The sequence below is a fragment of the Lepus europaeus genome, chromosome 10 (assembly GCF_033115175.1).
Source record: "Lepus europaeus isolate LE1 chromosome 10, mLepTim1.pri, whole genome shotgun sequence".
Taxonomy (NCBI): Eukaryota; Metazoa; Chordata; class Mammalia; order Lagomorpha; family Leporidae; genus Lepus; species Lepus europaeus.
Genome location: NC_084836.1, coordinates 64,911,967 through 64,932,007, shown reverse-complemented (window position 1 = coordinate 64,932,007; position 20,041 = coordinate 64,911,967). Strand labels below are relative to the sequence as shown.

Below are 20,041 nucleotides of genomic sequence, written 5' to 3'. Positions count from 1 at the left end.
GAGTCACAGGAAAGGAGAACCAGGATGGCTGGAGACCATGGAGATGAAAAGAGTGGTGAGTGAGGGTAGGTGACTGAGTGTCAAACAGTGCATTAAGGGGCAGGCAGTTAACAATATCAAATACTGCAGCGAGATCAAGGCCAAGAAGAAACAAGAAAAGGGTAACTGTTTTTGGCAATTTGGAAATCTCTGGTTATTTCTGAGAACATAGCCTCAGAAAAATAGAGTGGTCAGATGCCAGATTACAAATTCATTAAATTGTATAAAGAAACATTTATTGAAAGCTTCTTATGAGAAAAGGACTATACTAGGTGGTACAGGGATTGCCAAGATGAGCAAGATGGTCCCTATCTTCAAGAAATGTACAGTCTTAAGTAAGGAGCAGGTAGGCAAATCACAGACACACAACCATTGAAAGTTTCAAATCACACCCCATTTGGTAAGGGAAAGTGACGGAAAATTAGGACAACTTTAGGGACTTGACTTTAAAGACGAGGTAATAGTAATAGTAACAACATATCAGCAGCCGACATTTCTGTGAGCAGAGAAAGGAAGGAGAAAGGGAGTCAGAGAGGACCAAGAAACAAATCTATAGCAGTGAAAAACTACCCTATGTAAAGAACAAGTAGAAAACAGCTTTTTTTTTTTTTTTTTCTTTTTTTGGACAGGCAGAGTGGATAGTGAGAGAGAGACAGAAAGGTCTTCCTTTTTGCCGTTGGTTCACTCTCCAATGGCCGCTGCGGCCAGCACATCGTGCTGATCCGAAGCCAGGAGCCAGGCGCTTCTCCTGGTCTCCCATGCGGGTGCAGGGCCCAAGCACTTGGGCCATCCTCCACTGCCTTCCCGGGCCATAGCAGAGAGCTGGCCTGGAAGAGGGGCAACCGGGACAGAATCCGGTGCCCCAAGGGGGAATAGAACTGGGTGTGCCGGCGCCGCAAGGCAGAGGATTAGCCTGTTAAGCCATGGCGCTGGCCGAAGACAGCATTTAAGAAGAAGCCACATACAAGGAACTTGACATAAACTGTGTTGCTGAATCTAGACAATGGGGAGACATTATCATTTACAGCTGAAGAGAGGTTAAAGACATGTCCAAGATCACAAAGGTAGCACATGGCTGTAACCCAACACTCCCAAATTCACACATCATTACACTGCTATTCCATCTATCTCATAGTCCAATTTCACTAGAAGTACAAGCAAAAACGTAGTATGTGATAACAGTACACTGAAAAGCAGTTTGTGCTCATATCAGAGACCGGGGCTTTGGATGCAGTCCATACATAAATTCAATAGTCAATTCTCAAAAAGTAATAGCAGCCACCCTTCATTGTTTGCTTGCCAAGAACACTGCTCAGTGTTTATATACATTATCTTAATTTAATTTTCACAACTATGCAATATTAATTCCAACCTTACAGATAAGAACTTTAATAACTTGTCCAAAGTTAGTAAACTTCTTCAGAATTCAAACACGGGCTACGGGGCCAGTACTGCAGTACATATGGTTAAGCCAACACCTGAGACACTGGCTGACATCCCATATGGGCTCCGGTTAGAGTCCCGGCTACTTTATTTCTTCTTCTTTTTTTTTTTTTTTCTTTTTTAAAGATTTTATTTATTTGAGGGGTAGAGTTACAGACAGTGAGAGGGAGAGACAGAGAGAAAGGTCTTCCATCCACTAGCTCACACCCCAAATGGCCCCAACGGCCGGAGCTGCACCGATCCAAAACCAAGAGCCAGGAGCTTCTTCCGAGCCTCCCACATGGGTGCAGGGGCCCAAGGACTTGGGCCATCTTCTACTGCTTTCCCAGGCCACAGCAGAGAGCTCAATCTGAAGAGGAGCAGCTGGGATTAGAACCAGCGCCCATATGGGATAATGACACCCAGGTGAAGCATTAACCTACTGCACCAAACCGGCCCCAAAGCTGCTCCACTTCTGATCCATCTCCCTGGTAATGGCCTGGGAAAAGCAGCAAAGATGGCCCAAGGGTCTGTGCCCCTGCCTGGACCTGGGAGACCTGGAGAAGCACCTGGCTCTGGATGAGGACATTGCAATCATCTGGGGAGTGAACCTTGAGATAGATCTGTCTCCCTTTCTTTCCCTCTGTAACTCTTGCCTTTCAAGTAACAGATAAATCTTTAAAAAAAAAAAAAAAAAAAAAAAAAAGAAGAAGAAGAAGAAAGAAAGGAAAACAAACAAACAAACAAACAAAAAAACCATGAGGCTGGCATTGTGGCACAATTGGTTAAGCCACCATTGGCAGAACCAGCATCCCATATGAACATTGGTTCAAGCCCCAGCTGCTCCATTTTTTTTTTTTTTTAAAGATTTATTTATTTATTTGAAAGGCAGAAATACAGAGTGAGAAAGAGAGAGATCTTCCATCCACTGGCTCACTCCCCAAACGGCCACAACAGCCAGGGCTGGCCAGGCCAAAGCCAGGAACCAGGAGCTTCATCTAGGTCTTCCATATGAGTACAGGGGCCCAACCATTTGGGCCATCTTCTGCTACTTTCCCAAGAGCATTGTTAGGGAGCTGGATCAGAAGTGAGACAGTCAGGATTCGAACTGGCACCATATGGGATGCCAGCACTGCGGGTGGAGGCTTAACCTACACCACAGCAACAGCCCCTGCTAAACTTCTGATCTAGCTCCTGGGAAAACAGTGGAAGATGACCCCAAGTGCACGGGTCCCTACACCCATGTGGGAGACTCCTGGCCAGCCCCAGCCATTGCAGCCATTTGAGGAATGAACCAGTGAATAGAAGATCTTTCTTTCTCTCTCTCTCTCTCTCTCTCTCTCTCTCTCTCTCTCCTCTATCTCTGTAACTCTGCCTTTCAAATAAATAAATAAATTTATCTTAAAAAAAAAAATCCAGGCTGTGAATTCCAAAGGTTGTGTTCATTATGATATTATGTATTGTTATAAATGAAAGAATACATAACGGATCAACCTCACCAGTAAACAATGAAAACAGAAATTCAACGTCACTAGTAAACAAAGAAAATAGAAATTAAAATAATAAAATATCATTTTTATCATTTTCATCCATCCCAGAATTTTTAAACATGAGGATACCAATGTACTCTAAGCGGTAAAATCAGCCTAGCAGTTGGGATACCAGGTAAAAGAGGACCATTTCCCACATCAGAGTACCCAGCTCCAGTTCCTGACCTCAGCTTTTTGCTAACACAGACCAGGGAAGGCAGCAGTGATAGTGCAAATAATTGGACTCCTGCCACCACATGAGAGACCTGGACTCCAGTCCCAGCTCCATTCCGGATTCTAGCTTCCTGCTATTGTGTGCCCTGGGAAGGTAATGGCTCAAGTGGTAGAGACCCAGCCACCCATGTGAGAGACTCAAGATGGAGTTCCTTGCTCCTGGCTTCAGCCTGGCCAGCACCAGCTGCTGTGGGCATTTGTGGAGTAAATCAGCAAATGGGAGATCTCTTTCTCTCTCTGTCTTTCAAATCAATAAAATCAATTCAAATTTTTAAACAAACAAATTATTACTTCTATAATACATTAACAGGAGTTACCCTAAAAAACTGTTAAATAAGTCTGCGAAATTCTGAGTAAAACACACACAAGAAAAGATTTCGTTTTGTTTGAAGATGCATGTATTTCTCTGAAAGGCAGACTTACTGACAGGGAGAGACAGAGATATCTTCCATCCACCAGTTCTCTACCCAAATAGTTGCACGCCAGGAGCCAGGATCTTCAACCAGGTCTCCCATGTGGGTGGTAGGAGCCCAGCTGGCTCCTTCCTCTTGGGCCATCTTCTTCTGCTTTCCCTGGCCCATGAGCAGGAAGCTAGATGGGAAGTGGAGCAGCTGGGACTCAAATTGGCATCCAAATGGGATGCCAGCATTGCAGGCAACAGCTTAACCTGCTACACCACAACACCTATCCTTTGTTTTTGTTTTTAATAGCAAGGCTTAAATGAATAAATATGTTCATATTCATGTGCATTCACAAGATGGGAATATGGCTTACAGTAGTTCCCAAAGGTATCTGAGCACAGAAATCTTAGAGTTGCTTGTTCTGGAGCACATCTCAGAGTACTACTAAGGGCTGAGGCTCTTATTTTGGTATATATAGCCTTTCAGTATGATTCCAACCATGTTATTTTACATGTTAGCTATGTGCATTAAAAGAAAAACTGCTAAACTCTATGTTCTGGAATTACCAGTTATATTTGTGATTTATATTTTATTTAGAATATGAAAATATCTTTCAGGAGTGGGCATTTGGCCTAAAGTTTAAAATGCTGGATGGGGCCAGAGCTATGGCACAGCAGGTAAAGCCAGTGCCTGCAGCAATGGCATCCCTTATGGGATGAGACCTGGCTGCTCCACTTCCCATCCAGCTCTCTGCTATGGCCTGGGAAAGCAGTAGAAGATGGCCCAAGTCCTTGGGCCCCTGCACCCACGTGGGAGACCTGGAAGAAACTCCTGGCTCCTGGCTTCAGATCAGCGCACCTCTGGTCGTTGCAGCTGACTGGGGAGTAAACCAGAGGATGGAAGACCTCCCTCTCTCTCTCTCTGCCTCTCCTTCTCTCTCTATGTGATTCTTTCAAATAAATAAACAAATCTTAAAAGAAAAGAAAAGAAAAGAAAAGAAGGAAAGAAAGAAAGAAAGAAAGAAAGAAAGAAAGAAAGAAAGAAAGAAAGAAAGAAAGAAAGAAAGGAAGGAAGGAAGGAAGGAAGGAAGGAAGGAAGAAAGAAAGAGTTGCGGGCTTTAAAAAAAAAAATGCTGGGGGCCGGCGCTGTGGCACAGCGGGTTAACGCCCTGGCCTGAAGCACTGGCATCCCATATGGGTGCTGGTTCTAGTCCCAGCTGCTCCTATTCCAATCCAGCTCTCTGCTATGGCATGGGAAAGCAGTAGAAGATGGCCCAAGTCCTTGGGCCCTTGCACCCACGTGGGAGACCTGGAAGAAGCTCCTGGCTCCTGGCTTCGAATCGGCGCACCTCCGGCCGTTGCGGCTATCTGGGGAGTGAACCATCGGACGGAAGACCTATCTCTCTCTCTGCCTCTCCTCTTTCTGAGTAGCTCTGACTTTCAAATAAAATAAATAAATCTTTTTTAAAAATGCTGGTTATGACATCCCATATCAGAGTACATGGGTTCAACATCTGCTTTTACCCCCTGCCTCCAGCTTCCTGCTGAGATAGACCCTGGAACACAGCACTGAAGTACACAGTTACTGAAGTAACTGGTTTCCTGGGTGTTTTCCTGCCACCCATATAGGGCATTCTGATATGGGATGCAAGTGCCTTCAATCACATCCCAATTGTTGTACCAAATGCCTGTCCCCAGAGTTCCTGAAATAGAAATTTTAGAAACAATTCTAGTAACAGAAGAAACGTAAGATAGGGTACATGCACAAATAATAAAACACTCTGCCAGTATTTTAGAAGATGTTTACATATACAAAAAAAATAAAAAATAAAAAATAAATTAAAAAGAAGATGTTTACAATGCTTTTTTTTTTTAAGATGTATTTATTTGAAATTCAGAGAGAGAGAGAGAGAGAGAGAGAGAAGAGAGATCTTCCATCCTCTGGTTCACTCCTCTGATGGCTAGAACAGTTAGCACTGAGACAGGCCAAAGTCAGGATCCAAGTTCTTCTTCCAGGTCTCCCACGTGGGTACAGGGGCCACGCACCTGAGCCATCTTCCACTGCCTTCCCAGAAACATTAGCAGGAAGCTGCACTGCAAGTGGAGCAGCTGGGACTTAAACCAGTACACATACGGGATTCTGGCGTTGCAGGCAGAGGCTTAACCCACAACACAACACCAGCACCTACAATGGTTTTTTTTTGTTTTGTTTTGTTTAGCCAAGAATATTATCTTTATTTTTTTACATGCAATTTCTTTTTTTTTTTTTTAATATGGTAGATGGGATTCAAAGCCATACTTTTTTTTTTTTTTTTAATTTTTATTTTTTGACAGGCAGAGTGGATAGTGAGAGAGAGAGAGACAGAGAGAAAGGTCTTCCTTTTTAGCCGTTGGTTCACCCTCCAATGGCTGCTGCGGCCGGCGCAGCTCACTGATCTGAAGCCAGGAGCCAGGCGCTTCTCCTGGTCTCCCATGCGGGTGCAGGGCCCAAACACTTGGGCCATCCTCCACTGCCTTCCCGGGCCATAGCAGAGAGCTGGCCTGGAAGAGGGGCAACCGGGATAGAATCCGGCGCCCCAACTGGGACTAGAACCTGGTGTGCCAGCGCCGCAAGGCGGAGGATTAGCCTGTTAAGCCACAGCGCCAGCTTACATGCAATTTCTTAAACTTTGATGTTTAATGAGTTTTAACAGATTCAGTGTGATTTGATTTCCCTTCCTCCCTCCCTCCCTGACCCCTCTACCGCATTCCTTCCTTACAATAGGTTTTTAATAGCAAGGAAAAATATGTCATAAGATTACATGGAGCATCCCATATGGCCGCTGATTTATGTCACGGCTGCTCCTCTTCCAATCCAGCTCTCTACTTATGGCCTGGGAAAGCAGTGGAAGATGTCTAAGTGCTTGGGCCCCTGCCACCCACATGGGAGACCAGGAAAAAGCTCCTGGCTCCTGACTTCGGATGGGCTCAGCTCCGGCCACTGAGGCCATTTGGGGAGTGAACCAGTGGATGGAAGACCTTTGTCTGTCTGTCTGTAGCTCTGCCTCTCAAATGAATATTAAAAAAAAAAATTTAAAAATATAAATAAGGAGGGCGAGGCGCTATGGCATAGTAGGTTAAGCCTCTGCCTGCAGTGCCTGCATCCCATATGGGTGCCACTTTGTGTCCCAGCTGCTGCTCTTCCAATACAGCTCACTGCTATGACCTGGGAAAGCATTAGGAGATGGCCCAAGTGCTTTGGCCCCTGCACCCACGTGGGAGACCTGAAAGAAGCTCCTGGCTCCTGGCTTCCTATTGGCCCAGCTCTGGCCATTGTGGCCTTTTGGGGAGTGAACCAGTAGATGGAAGACCTTTTTCTCTATCTTTCCCTATCTATGTCACTATGCCTCTCAAATAAATAAATACATTTAAAAAAAATTATATGAAAAGGTAAGACATAAAAACATATTCTTGGGGCCAGCATTGTAGTGCAGAAGGGTTAAGCTGTTGATTATGACACCAGCAGCCCACATCGGAGTATCCATTAGAATCCTAGCTGCTCAACTTCTGGTCCAGCTCCACTGGGAAAGCAGTGGAAGAGGACCCAAGTACCTGCAGCCCTGCTACTCAAGTAGGAGACCCAGATGGAGTTCTGGGCTCCTGGCTTCAGTCTGGACCAGTCCCAGACATTGTGGCCATTTGAGGAGTAAATCAGCAGATGGAAGATCTCTCTCACTCTCACTCTCACTCCGTGTGTGTGTGTCTTTCCCTCTCTCAGTCACTTGTCAGATAAATAAAAAAATATTTTAGAAAGTTAAAAAAGTGGGTGCCAGCATCCCATATGGGTGCCAATTCAGGTCCTGGCTGCTCCACTTCCAATCCAGCTCTCTGCTATACCCTGGGAAAGCAGTAGAAGATGGCCCAAGTCGTTGGGCCCCTGCACCTGTGTGGGAGACCTGAAAGAAGCTCCTGGCTCCTGGCCTCGGATTGGCGCAGCTCCAGCTGTTGCAGTCATTTGGGGTGTGAACCAGCAGATGAAAGACCCCCCCACACTCTGCCTCTGCCTCTCTGTAACTCTGACTTTCAAATAAATATTTTTTTAAAAGTTTAAAAGCATGTCATCTGATTCAGCAAGTTTTTAAAAATAAAGGAAAAAATGAGATGGGCACTGGCCTAGCTGTTAAGATGCTGCTTGGGATGCCCACATCCCACCCAGGAGTGCCTGGGTTCCAGTCCGACCTCTGGTCTCGATTTCAGCTTCTTTCTTGCTTTTAGCAGGTGATGGCTCACATGCTTGAGTTCCTGGCTCTTGGCTACAGCCTAGCCCAGCCCCAGCCTTTGTAGGCATTTGGGGAGAGAACCAATGGATGGCAGCTCATTCTGTCTCTCTCTACCTCTCAAATAAACAAAACAAAAAAATAAACAAAAAAGGATAGAAGGATATGTACCAAACTGAACAGTAGACTCTGAAGTAAAAGAATTATATTGAGGGGATGATGCTGTGATGTGGTGGGTAAAGCCGCTGCCTGCAGGTCCGGCATCCCATATGGGCACTGGTTTGAGTCCTGGCTGCTCCTCTTCTGATCCAGCTCTCTGCTGTGGCCTGGGAAAGCAGTAGAAGATGGCCCAAGTCCTTGGGCCCCTGCACTCACATGGGAGACCTGGAGGAAGCTCCTGGCTCCTGGCTTCAGATCGGTGCAGCTCCAGCCATCGCAGCCAATTGGGGAGTGAACCAGTGGATGGAAGACCTCTCTCTCTCTCTCTCTCTCTCTCTCTCTCTGCCTCTCCTTCTCTCTCTAACTCTTTCAAATAAATAAATAAATCTTTAAAAAAAAAAAAAGAATTATATTGAACAAAAATCACAGAACTACCAGAGCAGGCATTTGGGACCCCCACATCCCACAGCAGAGTGCCCAGATCAAGTCCCAGTTAGTCTGCTTCCAATCCAATGGGCACCCTGGGAGGGGGCAGTGAGGGGACATGTACTTGTGTCCCTCTCCCCGACACTGGGTCAGAGACCAGGACTGAATTCCAGGTTCCTGGCACTGGCTTGGCTCAGCTCTGGCTACTGCAGTCATTTGGGGAGTGAACCAGTAGATGGACAAACTCTCAATTTGTCTTTCAAAAAAAAAAAAAAAATTTTTTTTTTTTAATTCAAAAAAGAAAAGATCAAGGTGAGCACTTGGTGTAGCACTGAAGTTGTTGCTTGGGACACCTGTGTCCCAGGTTGAAGTGCCTGGTTCAAATCCAGGTCCCTTTGCTTTCCATCCAGCTTCCTGCTTATGCACTTCCTGGGAGGAATCAGCAGATGGAAGGAGTCTCTGCTTTTCAAATAAATAAAATAAATCTTAAAAAAAAAAAAAAAGAAAAGAAAAGAAAAAAGAAAGAGGGGCTGGTGCCGTGGCTCACTTGGTTAATCCTCCACCTGCAGCACTGGCATCCCATATGGGTGCCGGGTTCCAGTCCCGGTTGCTCCTCTTCCAGTCCAGCTCTCTGCTGTGGCCCAGGAGGGCAGTGGAGGATGCCCAAGTGCTTGGGCCCTGCACTTGCATGGGAGACCAGGAAGAAGCACTTGGCTCCTGGCTTTGGATCGACGCAGCATCGGCCATAGCGGCCATTTAGGGGGTGAACCAGCAGAGGGAAGACCTTTCTCTCTGTCTCTCTCTTTCACTGTCTAACTCTATCTGTCAAATAAAAAAAGAAAAGAAAAAGAAAACCTCAGGCCAACAAAGGAAATCACATATTGTCTGGGATGTGTTATATAAAAGTGGTCCTCACCTGAGCCTGATTTTAAAAAAATGAAAAAGGACCATATTTGGTACTTGGCATATATAATTTATTCTAATCCATACAATAACCCTTCATAATTGTAATAATTGCAAAATATATGTTGGACACTATGTGCCAGACATAGAAATCATTTAAGTTTTAATTTATACAATGGTCCTATGTTGTAGGAGTTGTTACTCCAGTTTCAGCGATGAGAAAACTAAGGCTTATATTCCCAAGGCTTAAAATTCCCAACACCATGTAACTAGCAAGTACTGACCATGGACAAGGATAACAGCAGTATAAACGCGAGAATGCTATTTCACTGTAGGGGGAGGGGAAAGAGTAGTAAAAGAGGATGCGCAAATATCCCAATAGCAATGAAAACACCTAGTGCTCAGATGTTGGTTTTTAATACCATTTTTTAATAAAAACAAGTGCTTATTGGAAAAACGGTTAGTTCTAGGACTGCAGCAGGAAATATATGAGCCCAGAACTTCTTCAAAAAGAAGAGAAGACAGCAAAGAAGACAAAACAACAACAAAAACTCTACCATGATATGGTACCTCATAAGCATATAGGGGTGGGCTGGAGCTATGGCACAGCAGGTAAAGCCGCCGCCTTCGGCGCTGGCATCCCATATGGGCACCAGCTTGAGACCCACATGCTTCACTTGGGACAGGCAACTCAGAAGAGTATGGTGCTAGAAATAATGACTGAAAAGAGTTAAGAAGCAGATAAGCAATAGGGAAATGGAAAGAACAGGTATAGACCTGATAGTCAAGAAACCTGCCTGCAAACAAGGAAGAGCGAAGGACCTTGGTTTTTCAGTGAAATATAAAGTGAGGTTATCTACCATAGGAACCAGAAAAGGCTGAGGAAATAGCCAAGGGACAATGTAAGGAAAAAATAATTGGAGAGAAGCTGTGATCTTGGCAGAAGTTAACACGAACTTACTTTCTACTGAATCTGCTAGCTTCTGGACTTTTTCTCTCTCACTGTAGTATGGCCTAGAAGCCAAAAAAAAAAAAAAAGAGTTGAGAGTTGACAGGAATGATTCAAGATCATGGAAATGCTTGCTTAATATAGAAGATCACAACTAATGAAAACAGCAAGAAGGACAGTAACAAAGTGGGTAGTCATACAGGGGTGGCTAGGTGGCGTCAAAGTAGTCATGAGGTCCTGGCAAAGCCAACACAACGGAAGGGTCAAGAACCAGAGGAGCTAAGGAAGACAAAAAGCTGATTCTGGGGGTTCAGGATGTAGAAGAAGGTAGTGATAAGGAGGTGAAAGTGGTGGGGAACACCCAAAAGGAAAGCAGTGTCACAGGAGATGCAGGATGTAGTGATTCTGATGTGCAGCTGTTTTAGAAATTCAAAGGAAACTCCATGGTTTTACACTGAGGAACTATGAAATCAAAGTATCACACAGGTGCCTGAGACTCTGAGAATGATACCAAGGAGAAATATGATGCCATAGGTCTGGGCAGCACATGGAAGTCTTAGCGAAACTACTATAATTGCATAGCAATACCTTCCACAATACCTACCATAAGTGCCAGTGGTAGGTTGACAACCTGGAAGTAGTAAATAAAAGCAAAAAAAAAAAAAAAAAGCAGTTAATTCCTGCTTCTCTTCCACATAGTGACAGGGAACAGAAGATACCGCTTGGTGGCAGGATAGGGTGAGATGTAATAACTGTTTTCTTTATTTAATGAAAATCACAGTAACAGTGAGAAGCAGGTATAGAAGCAGGTATTGGGTGATTATAACATTTTTAAAGCATGCATTAAAAATTGTTAGTTTAGGGGCCGGTGTTGTGGCACAGTAGGTTAATGCCCTGGCCTGAAGCACCGGCATCCCATATGGGCACCAGTTTGAGACCCGGCTGCTCCACTTCTGATCCAGCTCTCTGCTATGGCCTGGGAAAGCAGTAGAAGATGGCCCAAGGCCGGCGCCGTGGCTCAACAGGCTAATCCTCCGCCTAGCGGCGCCGGCACACCAGGTTCTAGTCCTGGTCGGGATGCCGGATTCTGTCCCGATTGCCCCTCTTCCAGGCCAGCTCTCTGCTGTGGCCCGGGAGTGCAGAGGAGGATGGCCCAAGTGCTTGGGCCCTGCACCCCATGGGAGACCAGGATAAGCACCTGGCTCCTGCCTTCGGATCAGTGCGGCGCGCCGGCCGCAGCGGCCATTGGAGGGTGAACCAACGGCAAAAGGAAGACCTTTCTCTCTGTCTCTCTCTCTCTCTCACTGTCTACTCTGCCTGTCAAAAATTAAAAAAAGAAGAAGAAGAAGAAGATGGCCCAAGACCTTGGGCCCCTACACCCACATGGGAGACCTGGAAGAGGCTCCTGGCTCCCGGCTTCAGATCGGTGCAGTTCCAGCTGTTGTGGCCAATTGGGGAGTGAACCAGCAGATGGAAGACCTCTCTCTCTCTCTGCCTCTCCTCTGTGTAGCCCTGACTTTCAAATAAATAAATCAATCTAAGAAAAAAAAATAAAAATTGTTAGTTTATAAAGGACTTACTGAGGAGAAAGCAAAAGGAAAGATGCAGTACCATTTTAAACAGGAGCTTGAGAAGAAGTGACACCTTTATTTTCACTAGGTACCATGACATAGGTGGACTGAGGTGTAAGGAACATGGAAACAGCACAGAGAGAGGCATAAACGGCATTTTTTAAAACAGACCGTATGTAGCACGCAGTGTCACCTCTAGAGAACACAAAAACCAACACCTTACACTTGCACAGCACCTTGCAAACTGCTTTCATGTATACTATCTTATTTGACCACTGGGCAGATATTACTACCATGCACATCTTGCTAAAGAGGGGGTGACTGGGGTGGGACAAAACCATGATGAAAGCCTGGATTCTCTTTCTCAAAACACCCGCCTCACATACACTAGCAAGGCACTTCAATATCTCAGACACTCCAGGCAGAAGGAACAGTGGGCTCTACCAACCTGACAAAGGGCTTGTCACCAGACACCTCGTGTTTGCCTTCTCCCACACTCAGACCCCACACACTCTATTGCCATCATCTGAGAAGGCAGAGATGGGTGGTGCCACCAAGAAAACTCAAACTGAAAGTTATTTTAGGTCCCTTTACACCTCGGGACCTCAGCGACCCAACAACTGAAGATGAGAAAGTGGAAAAAGCACCATATAGCAAGGAGGACGTCTTCAGCAGACATAGCTTCGAGAAAAAGAATGAAAACGGGGCTAGGGTAGGGCAGAAAGCAGGCACAGCTAAGAGGGGGGGAGGGGGAAAGGAGGAGGGCAGGAATTGGAGGGAACTGAGGGTGCAGGAGCCCCCAAGGCTGGAGACCCCAAAAGAGATACGGGTGCTCCAACTGCCGGAGAGCAGCTGATGGCCCACGAGGGTCCGGGAATAGAGACAAGCATTGAAGGACCCCCAGGTTTGAGTGACCGGAAGCAGAGACCCCCAAACAAGAGACCAGAAGGGGGCGCAGGTGACACCCCGAGAAGAGAATGAATGGGGAAGGCGGTCCGGAGGGCGGGGCAAAGGAGGGGCCCCGGGATGGGCGGGGCACAGACCCCTTTCCAAGTTCGAACCCCTGCCCCGAGAGCCCGGGGAGAAGCGGTTCCGCGCCTCCCGCACTCACCGCCGGTCTCGTCAGTTACATAGGGAGTCGCCATCTTGAAAACGCAAACCACTTCCGGCGTGAGCGGGCTGGGGTCCCGCCCCCCTCCCCACCGGAAGTGGAGTCCTGATCGCTGCAAGCCACCATTTTAGTCTTAAAGGGAGAGCGCACCATTTCGTGGGTGGAGGTGGAGAAGAGGGGAGAAGCTGAAGCAGTTAATAAAATAAAGCCGTGGGCTCTTTTACTGACACCGATACCATCACTGAGCGCCTGCTGCGTGTAACACACTTCTCTGGGTGCCGAGAGAAATTCCGAGGCACAGCCCCTGTCATGCCAGGCGCTCCTCCACGTCCAAGACCTGCGAGGGAAAAGGGCCCGGAAAGCGGGGGTCTGCGGGCAGGGGGAGGGCCGATAGTAAGAAAACGATTTGGTGGCCTGCATCCAGGTTCCCGAAGCGGCTCGGTGACAAGGGGCGGGCGCGCGAAGGTTGCCGGAGGCGAATAAAGACCCCAGCTAACCCTCTCTAAGCAGTTGGGGACAGCGAGGGGCTGCCGATAGCCCTCGGCCACCCAGCTCAACTCTCCCGACAGAGACCCGCGAGAGGAGCGCGCCGCGGGGTCGGTCACCTGTCCCCGCAGCCTCGGGCTTGCCGGCAGCTTCCATGACCGAGGAGGAGGCGGGCTGGGCGGGGCGGGCCGTCCGGGCCGGCTCTGCCCCTGGGGCGGCCCGCGAAGTGACGAGGGCCCGAGTCCCTGTTGGCCTGCGCTGGCCCCAGGGTCAGAGGGCAGGGTGAAGACTAATGGGCGGATCCAGTTAGTATTTTAATGAACCTCGTCCTAGTCTCCTAGGGCTGGGGATCGAAAGCAGTAATTATGGGCCCTGTGTGGTCACTGCCTTTGCAGTCCTGCCCTGCCCGGAGCCGCCCTGTTCTTCAGAGGAACCACATGTGCACCCTCCCTCCTCCCTCTTCAGCAACTGTCGTTCCTCCAGGGCTAAGAAGTCCCGTTGAACTTGTTTCTCCTATAACCTAGCAGGGACCGCCAGCAGGTTCCCCTCCTCAGGTGCTAACTCTGCCCTCCTTCACTCCTGTGTGGCTTTTTGCCTATCCACCCTTTGACCTTCCTCCATCTCTCCCATTTTGGCTTAATGCCCAGCAGTAACTGGAACTAGGGAAGACGAGAATATTACTGACAACCTCCAACAATAGGCTGCATACCCCATTTAAAAAGCAAAACAGGCAGCTGCTGTCTACGAAGCCGGCATCCCCTATGAGCCCCGCTCCCTGCTAATGTGCCTGGGCCAAGCATTTGGGCTCCTGCCACTCACATGGGAAGTCCAGATGGAGTTGCAGGCTCCTGGCTTCTGCCTGGTCTAGTCCCAGACCTGCGGCATTTGGGGGGGGGGGGGGCTTAAAGAGATCTCTCTCTCTCTCTCTCTCTCTCTTTTCGTCTCTCTGTAACTCTGCCTTTCATATAAAAATATTTTAAAATCTTTTAAAAATAAATAAAAACAAAAACTGAGCAAGTTTGACTAGGAATTTTACAAATGAAGCCTCCAAACTCTTCTGGAGGCTACAGTTTGCCTTCCTTCCCATTCTCTGTCTCCAAGGATCTCAAAAAGACAGGAGCAGGTGTTTGGCACAGACTAAGCCCCCACTAGGGACACCCACAACCCGTATGGGAGTGCCTGGATCCCAGCTGTGGCTCTTCCACTTCCCATCCAGCTTCCTGCTAATGCACACTCTTGGAAGATAGATGATGGCTCAAACACCAGTCCCTGCCACGTGGAAGATCTGGATTGAGTCCCCAGCTCCTGGGTGTTAAAGGTGTTTGGGAAGTGGGGGAGAGTGAACCAGCAGAAAAGAGCATCTTGTCTGTCTGTCTTTCTTCCTTTCAAATAAATACAATTTAATTATTTTTTGAAGCCTAGCATCCCATCCTGTTACAAATGGTAAGAGGTGAGAGTGTGGGATCAGGCTTGTAAACCTAGTAGGGTGCAGTGCTGTTGACTGCAGAGACGGGAGGAGTGGTGTCTACAGCTTCCAGACGGTCCCACAAGGGGTGACCCTAAGGTGGACTGCTTGCCACCACACCCAAGCCCCACTTCTGTGCCCCCAGATATCCTGTCCTCGCTCTGGAGCTGACAGGAAGTGAAACTTGATAATCTGCTTAGCAGCCCAGCCTGGGACCCAGCCCTGGGCCCCGGATGTGGCCCCCCCCCCCCACCCTGAGGAGGAAGAGAGGAAAGAAGGGGCCCGGGCAGAAGACGCTGCTGTTTTTTCCTTTCCCTTTGTTCATTGCGGTTTCTTTCTTTCTGACTTCTGTGATGTGGTTGATGAAAGCAATGAGCACCTGGAGCCCTAGGCAACAGACGCTTCTTCCTCCCTATGTGTTTCTTGGCCTTTCTTCCACCACCCCTACCGGTAACTGACTTGGGCTGTAATCCAGCACAGAGCCTAAGAAGACACCGGGCGAGACTGTGACGGCTTCACTTTATTCTTTATTAGACAGAGAAATGCAAACCCTACCTTGAAGTCCCAAAAAATGTCTTAAAGGAAGAATTTTTTTTAACTGTCTTTTAACTTCGTGTAGTTCTGAAAATGAAGGAGTGAAATAAAACGCAGGCTACAGAGCTGGCGTTATGGGGTAGTGAGGTGAGTAAAGCCACTGACTGCAATGCCGGCATCCCATTTGGGCGCCAGTTCATATCCTGGCTGTTCCTCTTCTGATCCAGCTCTGCTGTGGCTTGGGAAAGCAGTGGAGCATGGCTCTGGTGCTTGGGCCCCTGCACCCACATAGGGTACCCAGAGGAGGCTCTGCTTTGGATTGGCCCAGCTCTGGTTGTTGTGACCATTTGGGGAGTGAACCAGTAGATGGAAGACTTTCCTCTCTGTCTCTCCCTCTCTGTCTGTGAATCTGCCTCTCAAATAAATAAATATAATCTTAAACAAACAAACAAACAAACAACTCACAGTGGAAGATGGCCCAAGTGCTTAGACCCCTGCACTCATGTGGGAGATCCAGATGGGCCAGTGCTAGCCATTGTGGCCATCTGGGGAGTGAATCAGCAGATAGATCTCTGTATGTGTGTCTCTGTGTGTGTGTGTCCCTCTCTATAACTCTTTCAAATAAATAAATCCATCTTTTTAAAAAAGCAGGCTATACATAAGGTGTCACTGCAAGTGTTTGCAAAGAAAGCTGCAGGAGATCCATATCATTCCAGGATTTCTAGAGAGGCCCAGGGCCAAGAAACTGATTGGAAGAGGGTTAGGAGATCTATGTTTGCTTACATCGTGTGTCTGTATTGGGTGGATCAGAGCAGGAAGGCTTTACACACATCAAACGACTCTGGTGCCCAGTCTGAGCTGGGCTGTGTCCTGGCCTGCCCTGCAGCGTGCAGTGCAAGAACCTGGTATGGAGCAGGCCTGCAGCAGTGTCTGTTGACTATGACTAAGAGGCCATAAAGGGAGGGGAGACAACGCTTTGAGAACAGTGGAGAAAACATCCTATGGATGAAGGCTAAGGAGTGGCAGGGCCATTGTCTCTAAAGCTGGGAGTGACAGGGTGAGACCTGGAGGGGGCACAGGAGCACAGGGACAGATCCTCTGCAGTCGCTACCCAGATCTCCAGCTTAGATTCAGCAGCAACACTCCCAAACCCTATTACTCAGCATTTCTATTTCTGATGAAAGTGAGGGAATCTCTCCCAGTAAGCCTACTTTGAAACCATCAATAACTGCTTAGATCCTTCTGTTTCCACCAGAGGGCATCATGCATTCATTCCCTTTCTTCTCCAACACCCCCACCATGCGTGTGTATATGTACATCTGTATGTATGTATATAGCTCACAAACACGCCCTTCCCCTTTGCACCTCCAGGCGTAAAAGAGACTGTTCCAGGAACCCAAGTCTTCACTAATCTGCTCTACTTCAATGAAGGGTAGGAGGGAGTTAGACAGGGGTTGGGGTGGGGCCAGGGAGCAGGCTGCCTAGGTCTATCAGTAAGTTCCAAGGCTTCTGTGTGTCTCCCTGCTTGCTCTACCACCATCCATGCTGCCCAAGAACCTCGAAAACGCCTGAGTAGATGCCAGGCAGGAGAAACTGAAAATATACCCTTTCTTCTCGCTCTACTCTGGCCCAGGGCCTCCACAACACCGCCAAGGTCAGCAGGTACAGCGGGTGGGTCAGGACCTGCAGAAACGGTGGAAGCAGACCAGAGAACTTTGCACTCAGAGTCCACCCTAGAAGTGAGAGGCGGATATGAGTGCTGAGATAAGCTGTCCTTAGAAAAAGGGAGAAAACAGGCCTGAAAAGGAGGTGAGGAACCTGGAGGGGAAGGTGGGCGAGTGGGCTCAAGCAGTGTGGTGGTGGAGGGAGTCTGTACCTCGGGCCTCCCACTGTGGGACCTCCTGAGCATGGAGTCAACTTGGGTGGAAGGGGGTTGGCGGGGGAAGTCTAGGGTGGCAGCTGTTTAGGCGTTGGCGGGGTATCAGCGGCCAGCCCCCCCCCCACACCTTGCCCCTTCGGGTTTGGGATGAGGGGAGAAGCTGTGAGTGATTAGAAATAATAAGGGAAAATAGAAGCAGAGCCTGCCCAGGCGCGGGAAGAAAACACGAGCGCAGGAAGTGGACAAAAGTGGCACCGACCGAGTCCTGCAGACATTCCGGGGAGGAGGGAGCAGGTTACGGGCAACTGGAAGCCTGGACGCCGAGGCCCTCTCCAGCCTCGAGGTGCTGGGAGCCGGGGGCGCCGGGCGCGGGCGCGGGCGGGCCGGCTGGGGTGGGGGGCGGGCAGCTGTGTCGTCAGGAGCGGGGCGGCCCCGCGGCGGCCGCGTCTGCCTGGCCCGTCCCCTCCAGCCTAGCTCGGGCTCCAGCTCCAGCGCCGGCGCTTCAGCTCCCACCACACGCCCTCCCCCAGGCAAGGTAGAGACCCCGCGAGCCCCGCCGCCTCCCAGCGCTGCCTTCGGGGCCAGAGGGGGCCGCGGAAGGGGCCACCCCGCGGGCTGGGTGCGGGCTGCTGGGGCGGGACAGCTGGAGCGGTACTGGCAGGGTTTGAGCTGGGGCGCAGGGGCAGAGGAGGGCTGGGCCAGGGCCGGGAGGCAGCGTTTCTCCCTCCATCCCTGGGGCCACCCCGCAGGGAGGGTGAAGCGCCGCCGCTCCTAGGGACCCGACCCGGAGGAAAGTCCCTTCTGGAACCTGCACAGCGCCGCTCGGGTGGGGATGGGTTCTTGTTTGGCTTCCTGAACCCTAACTTACCATCCCCATCCTTTCCACACCTGTCACCGGGAAGTTTCTGAAAACGGGAGTCTGAATCTCACTTTCCACCTTGTACCTGGAGAATGAGCTGTAGGAGACAGAAATGCAAATGTTTTGGGGCATCTCAGAATGTACAAGCCCACATCCCCCCACCATGCCAACACTATAACTTCCTCCTGTACTATGCAAGGTCACCCTGCACACACGGGCGGGCACACATGCCACCCCCGACCCAGGCAGCACATGCCCTACACACTGGTGGATGCTGGCTGAATTCTGAGCCCCTCTCAGGGACCACCAGCTTGTAGCAGTGGGGGGGGGGCATCCCCTAGGTCCCCAGTGTGGGTAAAGGGATCCGCAGGCAGTCCAGGTAATCAAGTCTGGGCCCTCAAGCTAGGAGTGCCTGCCCTGTGGGGTGTCTTGCTGGGACCGCTTGGATGTCCTGGGGGCGTGGGTATATCCTTGAGGGATGGTCAGTTTCTATGACTTAGGATGCAAGCATAAAAGGAAACTTTTAATGTTGGCATTGGCTTTGGAGAGGACATTGATCTCTTGGCTACCAGCAATTTTAGTATTTGACGTTTAAGCTTGGATCTAGAGAATGAGAGGCACTACCATTCGGCATAACGGACTAAGTGACACGAGTCGCTTTCTCTGGGCCTCAGTTTCCTCCTCTGAAAAATGGGAGGGTTGGTGACCCTCAGTTCTGAAGATGTTCTAGGATTCTCTGCCTCTAAGTGAACTTCCTTTCTCACCCCACGTTGAGGCGGGTAGGGAAACCAGGAGGGAAGGGAAGGGTGAGTCACAATAGCTGGCAGGCAGGCAGCAGACCCCACCCTGCCAGGCCTGGCATTGGCCTGGACTAGCCCAGGTTGTAGCCTCAAGGTTGGGATGCAGCTGGAGGACAAAATGAGACGCAGGCCAGGTCTTTAAGATCACAGGGTCCTGCAGCTTGCTGCACTTCTGCTCCACAGCCACGCTTTCAGCGAGAGAAGTTGAGAGGACAGATGAATAGATCCCAGGTCCCAACCCAGGGATGCCCTTGGACCCTGCCTGTCTAGTTTCCAACCACCTCATCACCTTCCCAGAGGCAGAGTTCAGGATCCTGATACTATTGCACCTGACGTACATGGAAGGGAGGGAAGTGTGCAACTAGGCTGCTGGGAGATCTTAGGATTTGCGTCTTCCCAGATCAAAGGTATCATTTTTTTTCCTGACCCCTAGATATGCGTTTCTCTAGGTATCACCTTGTATAGTAATAAGAATAAGAATGGCTAATGCTTATTGAATTCTTGCTCTGTGCTACACCGTTTGCTAAGTACATTGCATGTGTTTTCTTACTTAAACCCCATGTCGTGACTGACGTCTCCAGGTACCCTTTTACCAGTGACAAAACTGAGGTTATGAGTCATTTAACTGACTCATCCAAGACCTAGGAGTCTCATCCCATGCCTAATTGAAAAGTCCATACTCTTCACCTCTACTGTAAGAGTATACAACGGCTCCAGGTTCAAAATCTGGAGAGACAGAAAGGGCAAGAAAGTGTTGAATCATGGTGACCACAGAAGGGAGGAATGTCTTGCCCGCTCTCCTTTTCATCGGCTCTTGTTTGCGCACACTCGCTCTGTCACTTTTCTCCTCAGATTCCATTTCCTAGAACTTTGGAGTCATCTAAGAATCCCCAGGGGTAATTAGAGAAGCTAATTAAGCCGTGCAGGCCCTATTTGCTGTAAGACTGTTATGCACTCATTAGATCTGTCGGCAGCAGACATTAGATTATAGTCATTGAAAACAGCCAGATCCTTTCTCC

General features: G+C 48.9%; 2 protein-coding genes across 8 annotated transcripts in view; one reads left to right on the top strand and one right to left on the bottom strand.

Annotated features, from left to right (window-relative positions):
• The window catches only part of PYM1 (PYM homolog 1, exon junction complex associated factor), a 26,928-nt gene extending 9,216 nt beyond the window's left edge, over positions 1–17,712 (bottom strand). Inside the window, exons 1-2 of one of the 5 annotated variants that reach the window (XM_062203508.1) lie at positions 17,623–17,653; positions 10,922–10,948 (exon numbers count right to left, since the gene is read on the bottom strand). In XM_062203508.1, coding sequence (XP_062059492.1) covers positions 10,922–10,948; positions 17,623–17,638 — 43 coding nt within the window. In that variant the 5' untranslated portion in view covers positions 17,639–17,653. Of the gene's footprint in view, positions 1–10,921; positions 10,949–12,999; positions 13,563–13,604; positions 13,682–17,622 lie in introns of those variants that run through there. The other 4 variants (XM_062203507.1, XM_062203511.1, XM_062203509.1 and 1 more) reach the window with 4 other exon arrangements.
• DGKA (diacylglycerol kinase alpha) overlaps positions 17,196–20,041 on the top strand; it is a 21,963-nt gene continuing 19,117 nt past the window's right edge. Inside the window, exons 1-2 of one of the 3 annotated variants that reach the window (XM_062203503.1) lie at positions 17,861–17,898; positions 19,320–19,429. The gene's annotated coding sequence lies outside the window, so the exon portion shown is untranslated. Of the gene's footprint in view, positions 17,294–17,824; positions 17,899–19,319; positions 19,430–20,041 lie in introns of those variants that run through there. The other 2 variants (XM_062203501.1, XM_062203502.1) reach the window with 2 other exon arrangements.